General features: G+C 58.0%; 1 protein-coding gene across 2 annotated transcripts in view; it reads right to left on the reverse strand.

Moving 5' to 3' along the window:
* Positions 1-6,309: 6,309 nt before the first annotated feature.
* JADE2 (jade family PHD finger 2) overlaps positions 6,310-17,384 on the reverse strand; it is a gene marked incomplete at both ends in the record, with an annotated part of 37,161 nt that continues 26,086 nt past the window's right edge. Inside the window, 3 exons of one of the 2 annotated variants that reach the window (XM_080699112.1) lie at positions 6,310-7,118; positions 8,539-8,676; positions 10,899-11,016. In XM_080699112.1, coding sequence (XP_080555238.1) covers positions 6,310-7,118; positions 8,539-8,676; positions 10,899-11,016 — 1,065 coding nt within the window. The remainder of the gene's footprint in view (positions 7,119-8,538; positions 8,677-10,898; positions 11,017-17,384) is intronic. The other variant, XM_080699113.1, reaches the window with a different exon arrangement.

Here is a 17,384-nt window from a genome sequence, read left to right on the forward strand (position 1 = left end):
TTTTTATACCTTTTAAAATTTGGAGCCGGGCGTAGTGGCGCACGCTTGTAATCCCCACGCTTGGGAGGCAGAGACAGGAGGATCGCGCAGGTTCGAAGCCAGCCGCCCACGCTGGCTTAGGAGACCCTGTTTCCAGATATAAAATGTAAAAAGAGGTCTGGGAGTGTAGCCCGGAGGTAGAAGGGCTTCCAGGAACCCCAGTACCACCAAAAAAAAAAAAAAATTGGAAACAGGGTCTCTTAAGCCAGCGCGCTGGCTTCGAAACTGTGATCCTCCTGTCTCCGCCTCCCAAGTGTGGGGATTACAAGCGTGTGCCACTACGCCAGGCCCTAGCCCTATTTTTGATTCTTTATTTTGAGACAGGGTCTCACTGAGTTGCAAAGGGCCTCACTAAGTAGTTGAGGCTGTCTGTGAACCAGGAGCCTCCTGTCTCAGCCTACAGAGTGCTGGGATTACAAGCGTGTGCCACCACACCCGGCTTCATTTTATTTACTTATTATTTATTTACTTATTTATTTTTAACATTTTTATTTTTATTTATTTTTTATTTTATTTTATTTTTTTGGTGGTACTGGGGGTGGAACCCAGAGGCTTTCTACCTCCGGGCTATACTCCCAGACCTATCTTCAGTTTTATTTGGAAACAGGGCCTCACTAAGTTGCTGAGAGCCTCACTAAGTAGCTGAGGCTGGCTGCGAACCTGCGTGATCCTCCTGTCTCCGCCTCCCGAGCGTGGGGATTACAAGCGTGCGCCTCCACGCCCGGCTATTTTTTAACATTTTTAAATGTGGCTACTAGAATAACTGTGACTCACAATATTTTATTTATTTATTTATTATTTGTTTTGGTGTTGGAGATCAGACCCAGGGCATTCTATCTCCATGCTATATCCCCGGCCCTTTTATTTTGAAGTGGGGTCCCCCTAGTTTGCTGAGCGTCTCAGTAAGTTGCTGAGGCTGGCCTTCCACGCGATAGTTGTCAGGCATGCAGCACCGCGTCTGGGCCCATCCTATTGCAGCTGAGCAGCATGGCCTGCCGCCACCTTCAGCAGCTGGGTCCACTCTGAGCTCAGGGCCTGGAGCAGGCTCCCGCATGGTCCTCCTGGGTCACTGTAGCCAAGGGCTCCCACACTGGGCCTTGTTTTGGGATGCTGTAGGAGGAGGGGGAGGCCAGGGAGGGTGCCTGCCCATGCCAGCTGGTCCGTGGGACTGCCAACCCTCATCTTAGCGGGGTGGCTGGCCCCCTCAGCTCGCACCGCAGCCGGGAACCCTGGTCCTTCCACACCCAGGTGAGTGGCCAGGAGCCCCGAGTCGGTGCAGGAGAAAACTCAGTCCCTGCACCCAGGAGCAAGGGGCCCACGGCGAGGGAGGCCCACCACAGGCACTCAGAGCGCTTGCTCCACCCCGCTTGCTTCTTTCTGTGACACAGACCCAAAGAACCTCGGGTCCGAGGCACCTCTGGGACCTCTGCTGACCCAGAGAGAAAGGGGGGCAGTCTACGTGACAAAGGGCCCCAGGAGCTGGATTCTGGGGGTCCCAGTTCAACCTCTTTTGCAGACAGCCGTGCCTAGGGCCTACAGAAGCCACGAGCTTTGCCTGGTCTTGAACCTGCAATCCTCCTGTCTCAGCCTCCCAATTACCACTAGGATCACAGTTGTGAGCCACCACACCCAGCTGCAGTCCTGCATTTTTAAGATTTTATTCTTAGTGGTACTGGGGGGTATTGAACCCAGGGGCATTCTACCTCCGAGCCACACCCTATTCCTTTTATTATTTTATTTATTTATATTTATTTTTGCGGGTCTGGGGCTGGAGCCCAGGGGCATTTGACCTCTGTGCCACACCCCCTGCCCTATTTATTATTATTATTATTATTCCTTATTTGGAAACAGGGTCTCACTGAGTTGCAGAGGACCTCACTAAGTAGCTGAGGCTGTCCTCAAACCGCGATCCTCCTGTCTCAGCCTCCCGAATGCTGGGATGACAAGCGTGCGCCACCACGCCCGGCCTATTTTTTTTTGTGTGTGTGGGTCTGGGAGTGGAACCCAGGAGCATTCGACCTCCGAGCTACACCCCTCCCCTACTTTTTATTCTTTATTTTGAAACCGGGTCTCACTGAGTATCAGAGGGCCTCACCAAGTAGCTGAGGCTGTCCACGAACCGCGATCCTCCAGTCTCAGCCTCCTGAATGTTGGGATGACAAGCGTGCCCACCACGCCCGGCTCTGTTTATTTAATTTATTTTGGTATTGGAGCTACATCCTCAGTATCCATCCATCCGTCCGTCTGTCTATCTATCTATCTATCTATCTATCATCTATCTGTGTGTGATTGTGTCTGTATGGTACTGGAAGTGAAACCCAGGGCAGGACATTCTACCTCCAGCTACACCCTAGCCCTATTTTATTCAAAGGGCCTCACTAGCTGAGGCCGTCTGTGAACCGCAATCCTACGGGCTCAGCCTCCCAAATGCTAGGATTACAAGTGTGTGCCACCATACCCGTTTCCTCCTCCTCCTCTTCCTCCTTCTTCTCTTTTTGGTGGTAGTGGGGATGGAACCCTTCTACCTCCGGGCTACACTCCCAGACCTACTTTTATGGTTTTTATTTGGAAACAGGGTCTCTTAAGCCAGCGTGTCTGGCTTCGAACCTGCACGATCCTCCTGTCTCCGCCTCCCAAGCGCGGGGATGACAAGCATGCGCCACCGCGCCTGGCTTTTTTTTAAAATAAGTTCTTGCTAAGTTGTGGAGACTGGCTGAGAACCTGCGATCTTCCTGTCTCAGCCTCCCAAGTACTGGGATACAAACATGCACCACCACGCCTGGCTGTTCCCACCACTTTTATAAATATTTGTTTTGAAACAGGGTCTCACTAAGTTACTGAGGCTGGCCTCGAACCTGTGATCCTCCTGTCTCAGCCTCCCAAGTGTACTGGGATGACAGGTGTGTACCAGCAGGCAGGCTGGACTCAGTTCTCACCAGAGGGGACTTTGGAAGCATTCCCATTCCCTCTGACTCCCAGGAACCACCCTGTGATGGGGAGTCCTGCCCTTGACCCATGAGCCCTGGTAGCCTCGCGATGGCCCAGCGCTGAGTCCCTCAGGAGTCACAGCAAGTCCCGCTGAGCCCACCAGACCCGCGGCCCCACCCACCCAATGCAGCGGAGCCTCACACCAGCCAGCACAGAAAACACTGTTTTATTAACTGCGTTTGCCAACACACGAGGAGTGCAGAGGGCTCGGACACACGGCGGAGCCGGAGTGAGGGGAGGGCGGCCGGGCTGAGCTGCAGCACAGCGCATGCGGGCGCGGCGGGCGGGGCCACGGGGCCGTACATTCTATTGCTCGTTAAGGGCTGCGAACGTGGACAATGTACAAAACGGAGAGATAGGTCTTTGCGGTAATGAAAAATACATTTTTCTCTACAAAGGAATCTTTTCTAATACAAGAAAATAAATATTGCAACATAAGCCAAAAATAATTTAAAATTGCTCTTTTCAATATATTTTCAATATTTCTCTTGTATAGTAACAAATGGCACATCACTTTCTTTGAAACAAAGACAGAAGGGGTCTCCTCCTGTGACATTCATATCACCCCCAGTGCCGCCCCCAAGATCTGGAGCACAGGCTGTGCGTCTGGGGACAGCGGAAGGAAGTATCCAAGCCACCGAGGGCCCCGCTCCAGCCCTGGCTCTCTGGCCACTGTGGCCAGCTGGGCCGAGGATGCGGGAGCGGGGCGCCAGGGCCTCGCAGCAGGGCTGGGGCACGGCCGAGCTGGCCACGTCTGGCAGTGAGCACAGAGGCGCCATCATGGCTGCTGCCCGCGTCTGTTAGGACCGGGCAGTCGAGACTCTAGGAGCTGCCCGGCGCCAGTCTCCCGGTGTGTACGCAGAGACACAGATGGCGTGCCTGGGCACACACAGCCATGGCCCTGCGCCGGAACCTGGGGTCTCCCCCCAGGAGGCAGAGGCCCGGCCATTTCAAACATTCACCAACCGTCAAGAAACCAGGGCTCATTCCATCAGGCAACGAGCAGTCTACCTTTCTTCTCCTTATCTGTTCCAAAATACATTTATGATACATAAAAATACTCTCTTCACACATTATCCTGTGTCACGTGATGAGCGGGGGTGGGGGCAGCCTGGACGGCCGAGGACGGGGCGGGGGGCCGGATGGGTTACGGAGCAGCTTCTGCGCCCCCGCGGGGGGCAGTGAAGGTGGGCAGATGTGGTCAACAAAAGGTCCGCCCCTGGCCTGGCAAGGGCCAGAGGCCTCTCGGTGGAGGGTGGGTGGCGGCCCAGGGGACCTTGGGTGGGGAGACCCGCATCTTCACCCTGCTGGACATCCCAAGGGTGGAGGCAGCTGCCCAAGTCGGCCCAGGGCCAGCCTGGGAGCAGGGGCTGACACCTGGGCCCCACCGAGGGGCCAGTCCAAAACAAGAGCCAACAGAGAGGAGGTGCTGGAGCCTAGGACCAGGTGAGCCCAGGCCCCACCACCCAGGGCACGCTCCCGGAGCCCAGGCCCCGCCCAGGATGGCGGAAGGGCCAGGCAAGGGTGGGCCTGGTTTCTCTCAGCTCACCCCTCCCTTTGCCCACTGCAGGGTCAAGTCCAGCAGAGAAGGTTGTGCCCCGAAGGACGGGGCAGGGAGGGGGTGTGCTCAAAGGCAGTAAACACGGGGCGGGGATGCTGTGCTGTGGAGGCGCTCCCCCAGCCACCCCTCGCCGCCCCACGCCCCGGAGTCCACGGGACTGGACGAAGCGTCCGGTCCGCTGAAGTCAGTATCTTTGTTTCTGGTTTTGCTAAGATTCACATGAGACCGAGTGAGTGTCAGGACAACTGCTCGGTCGTACCTTGATATGTTTTGGAGTGGGGGTGGAGGTCAAGTCGCCCCCGCCCCGCTTTCACAGGACACGGGGAGGGGACCACATGGTAAAGACGGTGTCCGCGCTGGTCTGAGTCAGGATCCCCCCGGGTCGCAGAGATGAGGGACGCTCACAGTGGCCCAGCCCAGGGCTGAAGCCCAACACCCGGGCACGGAGCAGAGCGGGCCCGGCTCCGTGGCGGCCGGCGGCGGTGCTTCTGTACTTTGTTGCTGAAGAACTCCATTTAAAAAGAAAAGTCCCAGTGTCGAGTTGTCAGGTTCAGACTGTGCTGAGGGTCAAAATATTCTTTGGCATCCACAGAGTGATTCGACGGATTCGCTGGACTCTTTGCAAGGTTCTTGGTGGAGAAGTTCTGGCTTTACCAGTGGCGGAAGTCACCCAGGAGGAAGTCATAAAAGAAGAAAAAAAACCCATCTTCACAGAATTTCTTTTTATGTTTTTTGGTTCCCTGAGCTGACACCCTGGGGCCACTCCACTGAAACTCTTCAGAGCAACTACCTGGGGTTTAGAGGGCCTGGGGGTGGGCGCGACAGGGCAGTGGGGAGCAGGGGCGTGGTCGGGAACAGGGCTTAAGGCTCCAGGGACAGAGGAAGGGGGGCACGTCCAACAAGACACCAACCGGCCCCAACAGGCCAACTCGGCCCACCCTGGGCCCCGGGACCCCACTGCTTATTGGAAGGACTGGTTTCCAAAAGGAAACCGAGGAAGCAGCTCGTCTTCTAGGGGCCGAGGGAACATAAAAAGGCAAACGGTCTGGCCCGGCTGGCCCGAGGAAGGAAGCTGGAGCCCGAGGGCCATCCTCTGCAGCGGGCAGTCTGCGCTCCACGCCCGGCCGCCAGGACTGGCCTCCCCTGCAGCCCTGTGCCCGCAAGGGCAGCTGGGAGTCCCCTGAGTAGTCGGCAGAGCTCAGGAAGAATTCTGAGGAGCCCCCAGCGCGGGCTGGGCGTGGCCGGGGCGGAGCAGCCCGGGAGGGCAGGGTGGCGGCGGGGCCTCAGGTGGGCGGTCGGCCAGGAGCCTGGCCCGGGCCCCTCAGTGCTCTCATGGAAACCCGTTGTGCTTGTGACAGTGAGCAGGCTGGCTGGTACCTATCGCGTGTGACACTTCATGGGGACCAGTGGGGTGCAGCAGGACCCCCGGGACCCAGTGCAATTGGTGGCAAGGCGGGGCACGCCCTGGGCGGCCCACCTGCCAGGAAATAATGCCCAAACGACGTCTGCCACCCAGTGGCAGCGGGCTGGGCCCGGGGCGGTCCCTGCGGCCCGCGTCACGGGAGGGATCCTGAGTCCTAGGCCAGCACGGAGGGAGGACGACGGTGTGGAGTTCAAACACTCTCTCTAGGAGAAACAAACCAGAGTGGAGCCTCGCGGGTCTGGGACACTCAGCAGACTGGAAACGGCAGTTGTGACGGGGCTGAGAACCGGCAGGTGAGTTAGGAGGCCAGGACCCCCATGCGGACCACCTCCTCGGCCCCTGCCTCCCGGGAGCCCCGCTGCACCCTGCTGTCCTCGGCCTCGACGTCCGAGTCGCTCATCTCTCCGTCCGAGAAGTAGCCATCGGTCTCGGTGTCGAAGTGGAGGCTGACCTTGGGCCTCTCAGCAGCGGCGGTGGTGGAAGGCTGTCCTGTCCCGCCATCGGGCCTGGCCCCTGGCGGCCTCCGGGCGACCTTGCTCTCCCGGGGTGGCCGCAGCCGGCCCGAGGGCTTGGGGCTCACTGCAGTGCCAGGCACTTGCGCGTGTGTGTCTGCGGCCATCGGGGAGGCCTCGCCCGGGCTCTCGGGAGCCAGCGGCGGGGAGCTCTTGGGTGCTGCGGGGACGGGGCAGTCCCCAGCAGTCGGGCTGGATGGCAAGTGGGAAGACGTCCGCCGCGGGGGCTTCCTGGCGGGGGGCCCGTGTGCGCCCTGGCCGCTGCCGGTGTCCTGGCCCCAGGGTTTCTTGGAGGCTCTGTCCGGGCCACCCCGGGCATCCGGTGGTGGCGGTGGCTTCTTGGCCGGCAGGCGAGTGCGGCCCCGTGCCTTCCTGGCAGGGTCCCCGGGCCGCAGCGAGGGGTCCCGCATGAAGCTGAGCAGCGTCTCCTCGTCCTGCAGCAGCTCTTCCGACAGCAGCCCGGGCACAGGGTCCTCACGGTGCCCGTTGTTGAGTGACCACTCGCTCCTGGCCATGTCCTCTGCCGTGATCTGCACAGACTGTGCCAGCCAGCTGTTGAAGAAGGTGCCGTCGATGGGGAACGAGGTGGAGAGGCCTGGGAAGGGAGAAGCGACAGGTGAGAAACTGGTAGGTGTGCGTCCGCCCTCCCACACCCTCGCTGGCCTCCAGGCACAGCTGGGCACCTGGTCCCGCTCCGTCCAGCCCCCAGCTGGCACCACCAAAGAGCGGGGCCACGTCATCCCCTTGCCCAGAAGGATGTCCTGGCCCCTTGAACCGGCTTCATAATTTGTGGAGTGACCACACACAAAAGGTATTTGCTCGAGTGTGACTAATTAGTATGACTAAGGGCAGGAGCCACTCAGGTTGCAAGCTCAGGAGGCGGAGGAGCGCCCTCGGCCGCCAGGGGGCGCTGTGTGCACGCCCTCCCAGAGCCTGCAGCCAGCGCCTGGACACAGGCAGGGGCTGGCCAGGCTTAGGGGTAAGCAAGGAGTGCGCAGGACCTCCCTTTAGACACTGAATTGTCCCTTTCTTGACACTGAGGGGCATAAAAGATACCAAGGGGAGGCCTGGCAGACATACTTGTCATCCCAGTACTTGGAAGGCTGAGACAGGAGGATCGCAGGTTGTTTTTTTTTTTTTTTAATTGGTGGTACTGGGGTGGAACCCAGAGGCTTTCTACTTCCGGGCTATACTCCCAGACCCATTTTATATTTTATTTGGAAACAGGGTCTCACTAAGTTGCTGAGAGCCTCACTAAGTAGCTGAGGCTGGCTTCGAACCTGCGCGATCCTCCTGTCTCAGCCTCCCAAGTGCGGGGATTACAAGCGTGCCCACCACGCCCGGCTAGGATCGCAGGTTTGCAGCTAGCCTTAGCACCTTATTGAGACCCTGTCTCAAAAACTAAAGGGAAGTTTGGCATGGTGGCACACACTTTGTAATCCCAGCATTGGGAGGCTGAGACAGGAGGATGGCAGTTCGCAGCCAGCCTCAGCTACTACTTAGTGAGGCTCTTTGCAACTCAGTGAGTCCCTGTTTCAAAAAATAAAGAATAAAAAATAGGGCTGGGGGTATAATAGCTCAGAGGTAGAATGCCCCTGGGTTCCATCTCCAGTACTGCAGAAAATAAAATAAAATAAAATAAAATAAAATAAAAGGGGCTGGGGACGTAGCCCAGAAGTACAATGCTCCTAAGGTCAGTCACCCCGTAACACACACAAAAAAGAAAAAAAAAAAAAAAAAAGAGCCCTGGAGGAGGTGTGCGGCGGGTAACAGCATGGGATGGGAGCCCAAGTCCGGGCCCCGGAGGGCTGCTCTGGCAGGCAGCGGCTTGCCAGGGCCAAGGGAGGCGCCCATTTGCGGGGATGTGGGCAAGCTGGGACAGGGACGAGGGTGCCGGGCAATCCCCTATCCCCACGGACAGAGTCTTGGGTGGCAGTGGGGCTGAGGGGTGACAGTGGTGACCCTGGGCGCAGTCCCTCACTCTGCAGCTGGCCCGTGCGGCCAGCCGCACTCACCCAGCTGCCCCAGGACCGAGTCGGGCCCCGCCTTCGCTTTCTCCTTCTCTTTCTTCTCGGGACTGCTGCCCTCGGGGTCTTCACGGCCCTTCTTCTTGGAGTCGCTCTTCTTGCCCTTGGCTCTCCTCCCAGACCGCTCTGCAGCAGGGGAGACGAAGAGGTCTGTCACTCCAGGCGGCCTCGGTCAGGATCAAGGCCCCGAGTGGCGCCCAGGCCTGAGTCTCCATCCGCCGGTGCTCACCCCCAGGAGGTCAGGGCGTAGCTGGTGTGAGTGGGGGGTAACTGCCCATGGCTGCCCTTGGGGGTCTCGGGGTGGACACAGGGTCCCGAGGACAGGCTCATGTGGAACGCGAGCTTCGGTGTGACCCAAACAACCGACGGGCCTCGGGAGAGTCCTGGTTGGTGGGAAGGAAGGCTGGAGGTGGGGGCTGGGATTCCAGGCCAAGGAGATGGACCCGAGGGTGCAAAGAAAGCACGCAAGAGGCGTGGGGTCCGGCCCTGACACTGCAGTCAGCCCGCTAGAGAACGCCTCCGCCTCGGGCCCTGTCTGCACCTGAGCTGGGAGGTTCAGGCCGCACACCTGGCCTCCTGTCCAGGATCATCCGCAGGTCTAGGGAGCAGGTCAAGAGTCGAAGGAGGCGGCTCCTGCCCTCCCGCTAGTTCCAGCTGGTTCAGACTGGGCCTCCCTCTCTTCGCTAACATAGGACCCAGGCCTGCTACTTTAGAGGGGCTCCGCACTGCCCTTGGACGGCCTGGACTCCTTCTCCTGGCCACAAGCCCGTGCATGTCCCACCCTGGCCACCCCACAGCCTTATTCTGGGTGTCTTCCTGGGCTAGACACGCCAGCATCTGTCCAGTTTCTCTGCCGGGACATGCTCTGGCCTCTAGGCCTCCAAATGCATGGTGTCCTCCTCTCTTCCTTCTCCCGGTTCAGATCAAGCCAGACAGGCTCGCAGCCCACTTCCCAGCCCGGGGCCATCGTGACAGTGGGACCCGTTCTGGACAGGGACAAACTGGCCTTCAGTCCAGATGCCCGCATGCTGAGGACAGAGTCGCCTGCCACTGCAGCTCGGGACACGGAGCTGCCAAACGTCCCCAGCCGCCCCATGGCCATGGAGACCCTCCTGGACGGTGGGCTTCTGCGGCTGGGCGTGTGGCTCCTGAGATGTCGCTCCAGCACCACCCGACACCTCTGACCCCGCACCGCCCGGGCTGCAAGCTCCAGCGCACTGCTCTCCCTGCTCTGGTGGTGAGCTCCCGGGGCCGCCTCCAAGCCTGCTCATCACTGCAACAGAAGGAGGCTGGGGCCTAGGAGGCTCCGAGCTCAGCATGGCCATCACCATCCCTGCCCAGTCCCTGCCCCGGCAGTGTTAGTATCTCGAGCCAGAGTGTGCATGGATCCCAAAGCACGATCGTGGCAGCTCGGCTTTTGGCCGGGATGGGGAGTGCCCAGTGCCCAGCACTTGCTGCCAGGGTGCCCAGCAGTCCTCCCCTCCGCTCGCCGGGCTCAGGCTGAGCTGGCGGTGGTAGCCTTTGGCTCAAAATCTTTGTGTCCAGCTGTTTCCACAGCCTGTAACTGTGACGTTTAGAGCGATTTGGGGTTAAGCATTCCACTTCTTCACACGCCCACCCTCTAAGAAGGGCCTGACAATGCCCACGACCAACCAAGGTAAGAGCTTCTGGGGCCTCTGACCCCGATCTGCTCAAGCAGTGATGGCAAGAGAGTGAGAAAGTCACAGCTGGGCGTGCTGGCCCACAGCGCGGGAGGCTCTGACAGGAGGGTCACAGGTTCAAGGACAGCCGCAGCAAATGTAGCGAGACTTAGCAACCCAGCGGGACCCTATTTCAAAAACAAAAATACAAACGGCTGGGGGTGTAGCTTGGAGGTGGAATGCCTCCCGGTTCAATCCTCGGTACCACAAAAAAATCAATCAGTCGCTCAATCAACAACAACAGAGAACAAGCGCTGCTGGCCCAGGGCCAACCCGCCCGTGGGTGCAGAAGGCCCTGGCCCGTCTCTGCGGCAGCTGCCTTCTGCACAATGAACTCCCAGGCGCACTGGGGTGTGGGGCGGCGCAGTGGCTTCTGCCTGTCCTGCCTCAGCCCCGGCCCGGAGCACAGCACTGCAGATCTGCGCCTGTTCACAAGCCCAACCCGGGTGGCCCAGCAGGACCATCAGCCCCCTGAGGGCAGGCCGCACCCAAACTCTGCTACTTATCTACCAAGCAACCAAGACCTTGGCAGGCACCCATCTGCCCCGAGTGACTGGATGGCGGAGACGGGCAGGGCTGAGGGCTCGGGCCCACCGCAGAAGACACCTCCTCGGGGCCCGCCCGGCTCGCGAGGGCAGAGGCGCCTACCTCGACACAGATCCTGTTCAATTAGTTTCATCTGCAGGTGGAACACCTGCTCCTGGAGCTTGCAGATACTGTGTTTCGTCCTCTCCCGCCTGGTCACCATGTAGCACAGGTTTCTAACCTGAGGAGACACAAGAGAGATTGCCCACTTCACCCCTGGGCAGCTGCGCCGGGCTGCCGGAGAACGAGGCTCTCCAGGGGCAGAGGCTGCCACGGACGCCCGCCTGCCTACCCACCCTGCCGGCACATCTGCAAGCCAGCATATCTGCAAGCTGACTGCAGGCCACGCGTCCTGGGCTGGCCCTGTGCTGGCCCTGTGCTGCTGGTATCTGGAACGAGGGGCTGCGTCCGGCTCGGGGCCCCCAGCGGAGCCCGATCGGGCAGCGGTTAGCTTAGATTGGCAACTCAGCCTTCCTCCTCTGGCCCCACCTTGAGCAGCCTGGCTGGCTAACCAACATGGCTGCCCTCCCTCCCCAAGGCTCTAAGCTCTCTGCCGCCTGTCCTAGCAAGGAAAACCAAAGACAGAAATCATGGCGGACACCAACGCCTGTCCCAAGGCACACGTGGCTCCGACGGAGATAGAGCGATGGGCAGAAGGGCTCTGAGCAGACGCACTGTCCCAGGCCACTGGTGCCCGGCCTATGGCTGCCCATGTCCACCTGCAGCACTGGGTCCCGGGCCAGGTCCCCGCGGCCGGCCAGGCTGCCCCGCGCTCAGCTGAGGACAGCGCCTCAGCAGAGTGCAGAGGCCTCTCTGGCCCCCCGAGCCACGGTCTTCCCGCTCAGCCTGTGGGGCTGGGGCCACCCCTGGGCTCCATGGCTGGAGCGCCCGTGGCTGTGGCTGGGCGATGTCACGGCCTGGCTCCCTCTCAGACGGCCCGCTCCCACGCTGCCTGGGGTAGAGAGTAGGCCCTCCCTTGGTCTGGGGTCCTCTTCAGCTCAGAACGGAGCTTCCAGAGGCCAAAGCAGCTTGGCTGGAATCCTGGGACCCGGGCCCGCCCAGAGGAGACCAGCCCCATCGGGCCAGCTTCGACGTCTGCAAAGCCAAATTCAGTCTCCCCATCCTTAAGCCACCTGGGGTGACCCCTGGTGCTGAACCCTTACTACACGGCAGGGCCACCACTTCCCCTGACCCCAGCTGGCCGTGACCGGACCTCTCTGTTGGCGCCTCGTTGCCAAGGAGATCCTAGAAGAAGGCCACTGCCGTCTCCAGCCTCGGCAGGATGTGCCGGGCACCGATTCCTGGCGCTGTGTGCAGGTGTGGCGCCCCCAGCCAGGGCCTCGACCGGCGCCACAGCCTACCTTCCTCTCAAACCCCGGGTCTCCTCAGCACCAGCCTCCTCCCCAGCCTACCTTCCTCTCACCCAGGGCCTCCTCAGCACCAGCCTCCTCCCCAGCCCCTAAGAACCGCTGCGCTCAGTGCTCTGGCGTTGTGTAGGAGCCTGCGTTTATAGTAACGGACGCCAGCAGGGCCCCTTTCTTAGGGCCTGGCACCGCAAGGCAGATGGACACTGGCCGATTGCTCTTAGGACTGGGCAACCCAGACCCAGACCTAGAGGAGGAAGCAGGACTGCCTGGACTAGGCCACGGAGCAGCTCAGCACACTCGGGACGGAGCGCGGTGAGGGCGTAGCAGAGCCAGGCCAGGCCAAGGGCGCTGGGGCGCAACGGCCTCTCCCCGTGCTCCCACAGCTGCCCCACGGTTGTCGCCCGTCTGTCCTTCCTCCAGCTCCCGACCTGCACCCTCATTTACTCTCACACAGACTGGAAGCCATCAGTCTCAACTGCTACCCCACAGCGACCCTGAAACACAAACCAGACCCTTCCCTCAGCCCTGACGACCTCCCAGGGCTCTTACACTGGGATGAACGCCGCCCCCCAACCAATTCATGTCTCCTGGGACTCTCAGAATGAGCCCTTGTATAGAAATAGGGTCTCCGTCAGGCGTGGTAATGCACACCTGTAATCCTGGTACTTGGGAGGCTGAGACAGGACCGCAGGTACGAAGCCAGCCTCTGCAACCTAGCAAGACCCTGTTCCAACTAAAGAATAAAATCGGGGTGGGGTGTGGCTCAGAGGTAGAATGCCCCTGGCTTAATCCCCAGCACCACAAAAAAAGAAAGAAAGAAAGAAAGAAAGAAAGAAAGAAAGAAAGAAAGAAGAGAAGAGAACATAGGTCTCTGTGGTTGTACCTAGTTAAAATGGGGCCTACCACCAGGCGTGGTAGCCCACACTTGTAATCCCTGTGCTTGGGAGGCTGAGACAGGAGGATCGCACAGGTTCGAAGCCAGCCTCAGCTACTGAGTGAGGCTCTCAGCAATTCAGTGGGACCCTGTTTCCAAATAAATTATAAAATAGGGCTGGGGTATAGCCCGGAGGTAGAAAAGCCCCTGGGTTCCACCCCCAGTACCACAAAAAATGGGGCCACACTGGATTGGGGTGGGCCCTTAATCCTACGTGACTGGTGTCCTTATAAAAACCAACTAGAAGCCGGGTGGTGGCGCACGCTTGTAATCCCTGCACTTGGAAGGCGGAGACAGGAGGATCATGCAGGTTCAAAGCAGCTGCGCTGGCTTAAGAGACCCTGTTTCCAAATAAAAATATAAAATTGGTCTGGGAGTGTAGCCCGGAGGTAGAAGGGCTTCCAGGAACCCCAGTACCACCAAAAACAAAAAAGCAGCCAGTAGACACAGGGAGGGACACGGCATATTTATTCAGAAGACTCTCAGTGTTGGCAGAGGCTGTCTGCAGTGCGGTTTGCCCAAGACAAGGAACCACAGGAGTTTCTGGACCACCCGAAGGTAGGAGAAGGTGTGAGGCAGAGCCTCCCTGGAGCCTCCAAAAGGAACCAGCCTGCCCTTTTTTTTTTTTTTGCATATGTGGTACTGGGGATTGAACCCAGAGGCATTCTAACTCCGAGATACATCCCAGCTCTATTTGATATTTATTTATTTATTTTGGTGGTACTGGGGTTCCTGGAAGCCCTTCTACCTCCGGGCTACACTCCCAGACCTATTTTATATTTTATTTGGAAACAGGGTCTCTTAAGCCAGTGTGGCTGGCTTCGAACCTGCGCGATCCTCCTGTCTCTGCCTCCCAAGTGCGGGGATCCCAGCCTGTGCCCACACGCTGGCTTTGTGACTAGCAGCGCTGCACCACTGGCGAGCTGACCTCCTCTGCCCCGAGGCTGCTGGGCGGGCTCCTACCCCTTCAGAAGCTGACCCAGACTAACGGCTCCTAGCGTTGCCATTTCTTTCCCTCACTGTAGAGTGAAAACATTCTTATTTAACAACAGCAACAAACAAAAACTCCCAAATTATTCAAGAAGAAGAGTAAGAAAGCTCCCGGTGACCAGGGCAGGGCCTGGCAAGAGACGCGAGTTTGACTGGTCTTTTCTTTTCGAGTGCTGGGATCAAACCCAGGGCGCCGCACGCGCGAAGCAACGTGCACTACCACCGAGCCGCACTCCCAGCACTGGGCTTTCTTTCCTTGGTGGTACTGGGGATCGAACCCAGGGACACTGTCGGTGAACTACACTCCAGCTCTCCCAAACCCCTCATTTCCTGGTGGCACTGGAGAGAGAGCCCAGGGCATTCTACCTCTGAGCTACACCCCCTGCCCTATTTTTTATTCTTTGTTTTCAAACAGGGTCTCACTGAGTTGCGGAGGGCCTAAGTAGCTGAGGATGGCTGTGAACCCCGATCCTCCAGCCTCAGCCTCCCGAATGCTGGGATGACAACTGTGCGCCACCACGCCCAGCTTTAGTCTTTATTTTAGAACAGGGTCTCACTATGTTGCAGAGGGCCTCATAAATTGCTGAGGCTGGCCACGAACCTGTGATCCTCGTCTCAGCCTTCTAAGTACTAGGATTATTTAACACATACTACCAGCTTCCTGTCTCAGACTCCCAAGTACTAGAATTACAGGTGTACAACACAGCACCTGGCTAGGTTTTACACTTTTTTTTTTTTCGGTACTGGAGATGGAACCCAGGGGCATTCTACCTCCAAACTACACCTCCAGCCTGATTTTCTAATTTCTTATTTTTATTTTTTATTTTTTTTGGTGGTACTGGGGGTGGAACCCAGAGGCTTTCTACCTCCGGGCTATACTCCCAGACCTATTTTATATTGAAACAGGGTCTCACTAAGTAGCCGAGGCTGGCTTCGAACCTGTGCGATCCTCCTGTCTCAGCCACCCAAGTACAGGGATTATAAGCATGTGCCACCACGCCCCGCTCTAATCTTTTATTTTGAAACAGGGTCTTGCTAAGTTGCTGAGGGCCTCACTAAGTAGCTGAGGCTGGCCACACACCTGGGATCCTCCGGTGTCAGCCTCCTAAATACTAGTATTACAAGTGTGTACCACTAGACCCATGCATCACCACACCCAACAAGGTTTTACTTTTTTTTCCCCGGTCCTAGGGATGGAACCCAGGGGCATTCTACCTCCGAGTTACACCCTTTGCCCTATTTTTTATTCTTTATTTTGAAATAGGGTCTCAGTGAGTTGCAAAGGGCCTCACTAAGCAGCTAAAGTTGTCCCTGAACCGTGATCCTCCTGCCTCAGCCTCCCAAATGCTGGGATTACAAGCGTGCACCACCACGCCCAGCAAAGTTTTACATTTTTAACTCGTTATTTTATTTTTGAAGCAAGGTCTCGCTAAGCTGTGCAGGCTTCACCTCCAAAGTCGCTAGAATTACAGGCTTGTACCGCTGCGCTGGGCTAGAATTTATATTTTGATGGCATTTTATTAACACATCTCAGGGAAAGGCTGGCCACGAGGGCCGAGGAGCAGGAATGGCTCCTAGCCAGGTGTGTGGCCGTTCATGGAGCCGGGAAGCAGGCGTGCCAGGCATGAGCTGCCTGAGGGGCGGGGGTGGGTGGGTGCTGCAGATCAGGTGCTCAGGAAGATGTGGGCTGGAGCGGGCGCCCTGGTGTGGGCACGCTGTGGAATGTGCGCTGAGGAGAGGGTGGCAATGGGCTCCGGGGCCAGGAGCAGCTGCAGGGGGAGCAGGGACCAGGACATTAAGGTGGACCCTGGAGAACCCCAGGAAAAACTGTCAAGGCCAAGGGCAGGCTTGGAGCCCGGGATGAGGCCGAGGGGGAGGTAGAAGGGGTGATTGGGGGCTCTGGGCTCTTGTGGCGGCTGGGGGCAAGGGAGCAGGAGGAACCTGTGACTGCAGGGAGGAGTTGGAGAAAGGCAAATGGGCAGCGAGGTGGGGAGCCAATGGGGCGCTGGCAGGAAGTGGGAAGTGTCAGGCTGCACAAGAGCTGGGAGGCCCTGGGTATGGCTGCCAGGCTCCCGAGGGACCGCTCTGGGGCCCCACGCCCTTGGGCCAGGTGGCTTGTGCTGCAGAAGGCTATGCCAGGATGGGCACAGGTCCGGACGGGCAGCAGGCTCATGCCCAGGGGCGCAAGAGAGAAGAGGGGGTCAAGCAAGGATGGCGCTGGGGCGCGATGGTGGGAGAAGTCAGGAGCTGGGGGGAAGGGCCGAGGGCCCAGGGTGGGCACTGCAGGGCTCTCTTTTGTGAACTCCAGGAGGCAGCTGCGGCCACACTCTCCTGACTGCCCGGCGGCCGAGGCCTCCCGCTGAGATTTCATTTATTTATTTATTTATTTATTTATTCATCATTGATTTTTGCGGTACAGGGGGTGGAACCCAGGGGCCTTCTCTCTGAACTACACTCTCAGACCTATTTTATATTTTCTTTGGAAACAGGGTCTCACTAAGTTGCTGAGAGCCTCCCTAAGTAGCTGAGGCTGGCTTCGAACCTGTGTGATCCTCCTGTTTCAGTCTCCCAAGTACTGAGATTACAAGTGTGCGCCACCACGCCCAGCTTTATTTATTTATTTATTGTGGTACCAGAGATTGAACCCAGGGGCATTCTATCTCTGAGTTACACCTCCAGGCCTATTTTTTCCTTTTTTCCTTTTTTTTTTTTTTTTTTTTTTTTGCGGGTCTGGGGATGGAACCCAGGGGCACTTAACCTCCGAGCTACACCCCTGCCCTATTTTTTATTCTTTATTTTTATTTATTTATTTATTTTTATTGGTGGTACTGGGGTTCCTACCTTTGGGCTATACTCCCAGAACTATTTTTTAACTTTATGTGGAAACAGGGTCTCTTAAGCCATCAAGGCTGGCTCCGAACCAGTGCGATCCTCCTGTCTCTGACTCCCAAGCACGGGGATTACAAGCGTGCGCCACCACACCCGGCTTTTATTCTTTATTTTGAAACCGGGTCTCACTGAGTATCAGAGGGCCTCACTAAGTAGCTGAGGCTGTCTGCGAACCACGATCCTCCGGTCTCAGCCTCCTGAATGCTGGGATTACAAGCGTGCGCCACCACGCCCGGCTTACTCTTTATTTTTGAAACAAGATCTCACTGAGTTGCAGAGGACTTCACTAAGTAGCTGAGGCTGGCTTCGAACTTGTGTGATCCTCCTGTCTCAGCCTCCCAAGTGCTGAGATTACAAGTATATGTCGCT

Source organism: Muscardinus avellanarius (assembly GCF_963383645.1).
Source record: "Muscardinus avellanarius genome assembly, chromosome: 7".
Classification (NCBI taxonomy): domain Eukaryota; kingdom Metazoa; phylum Chordata; class Mammalia; order Rodentia; family Gliridae; genus Muscardinus; species Muscardinus avellanarius.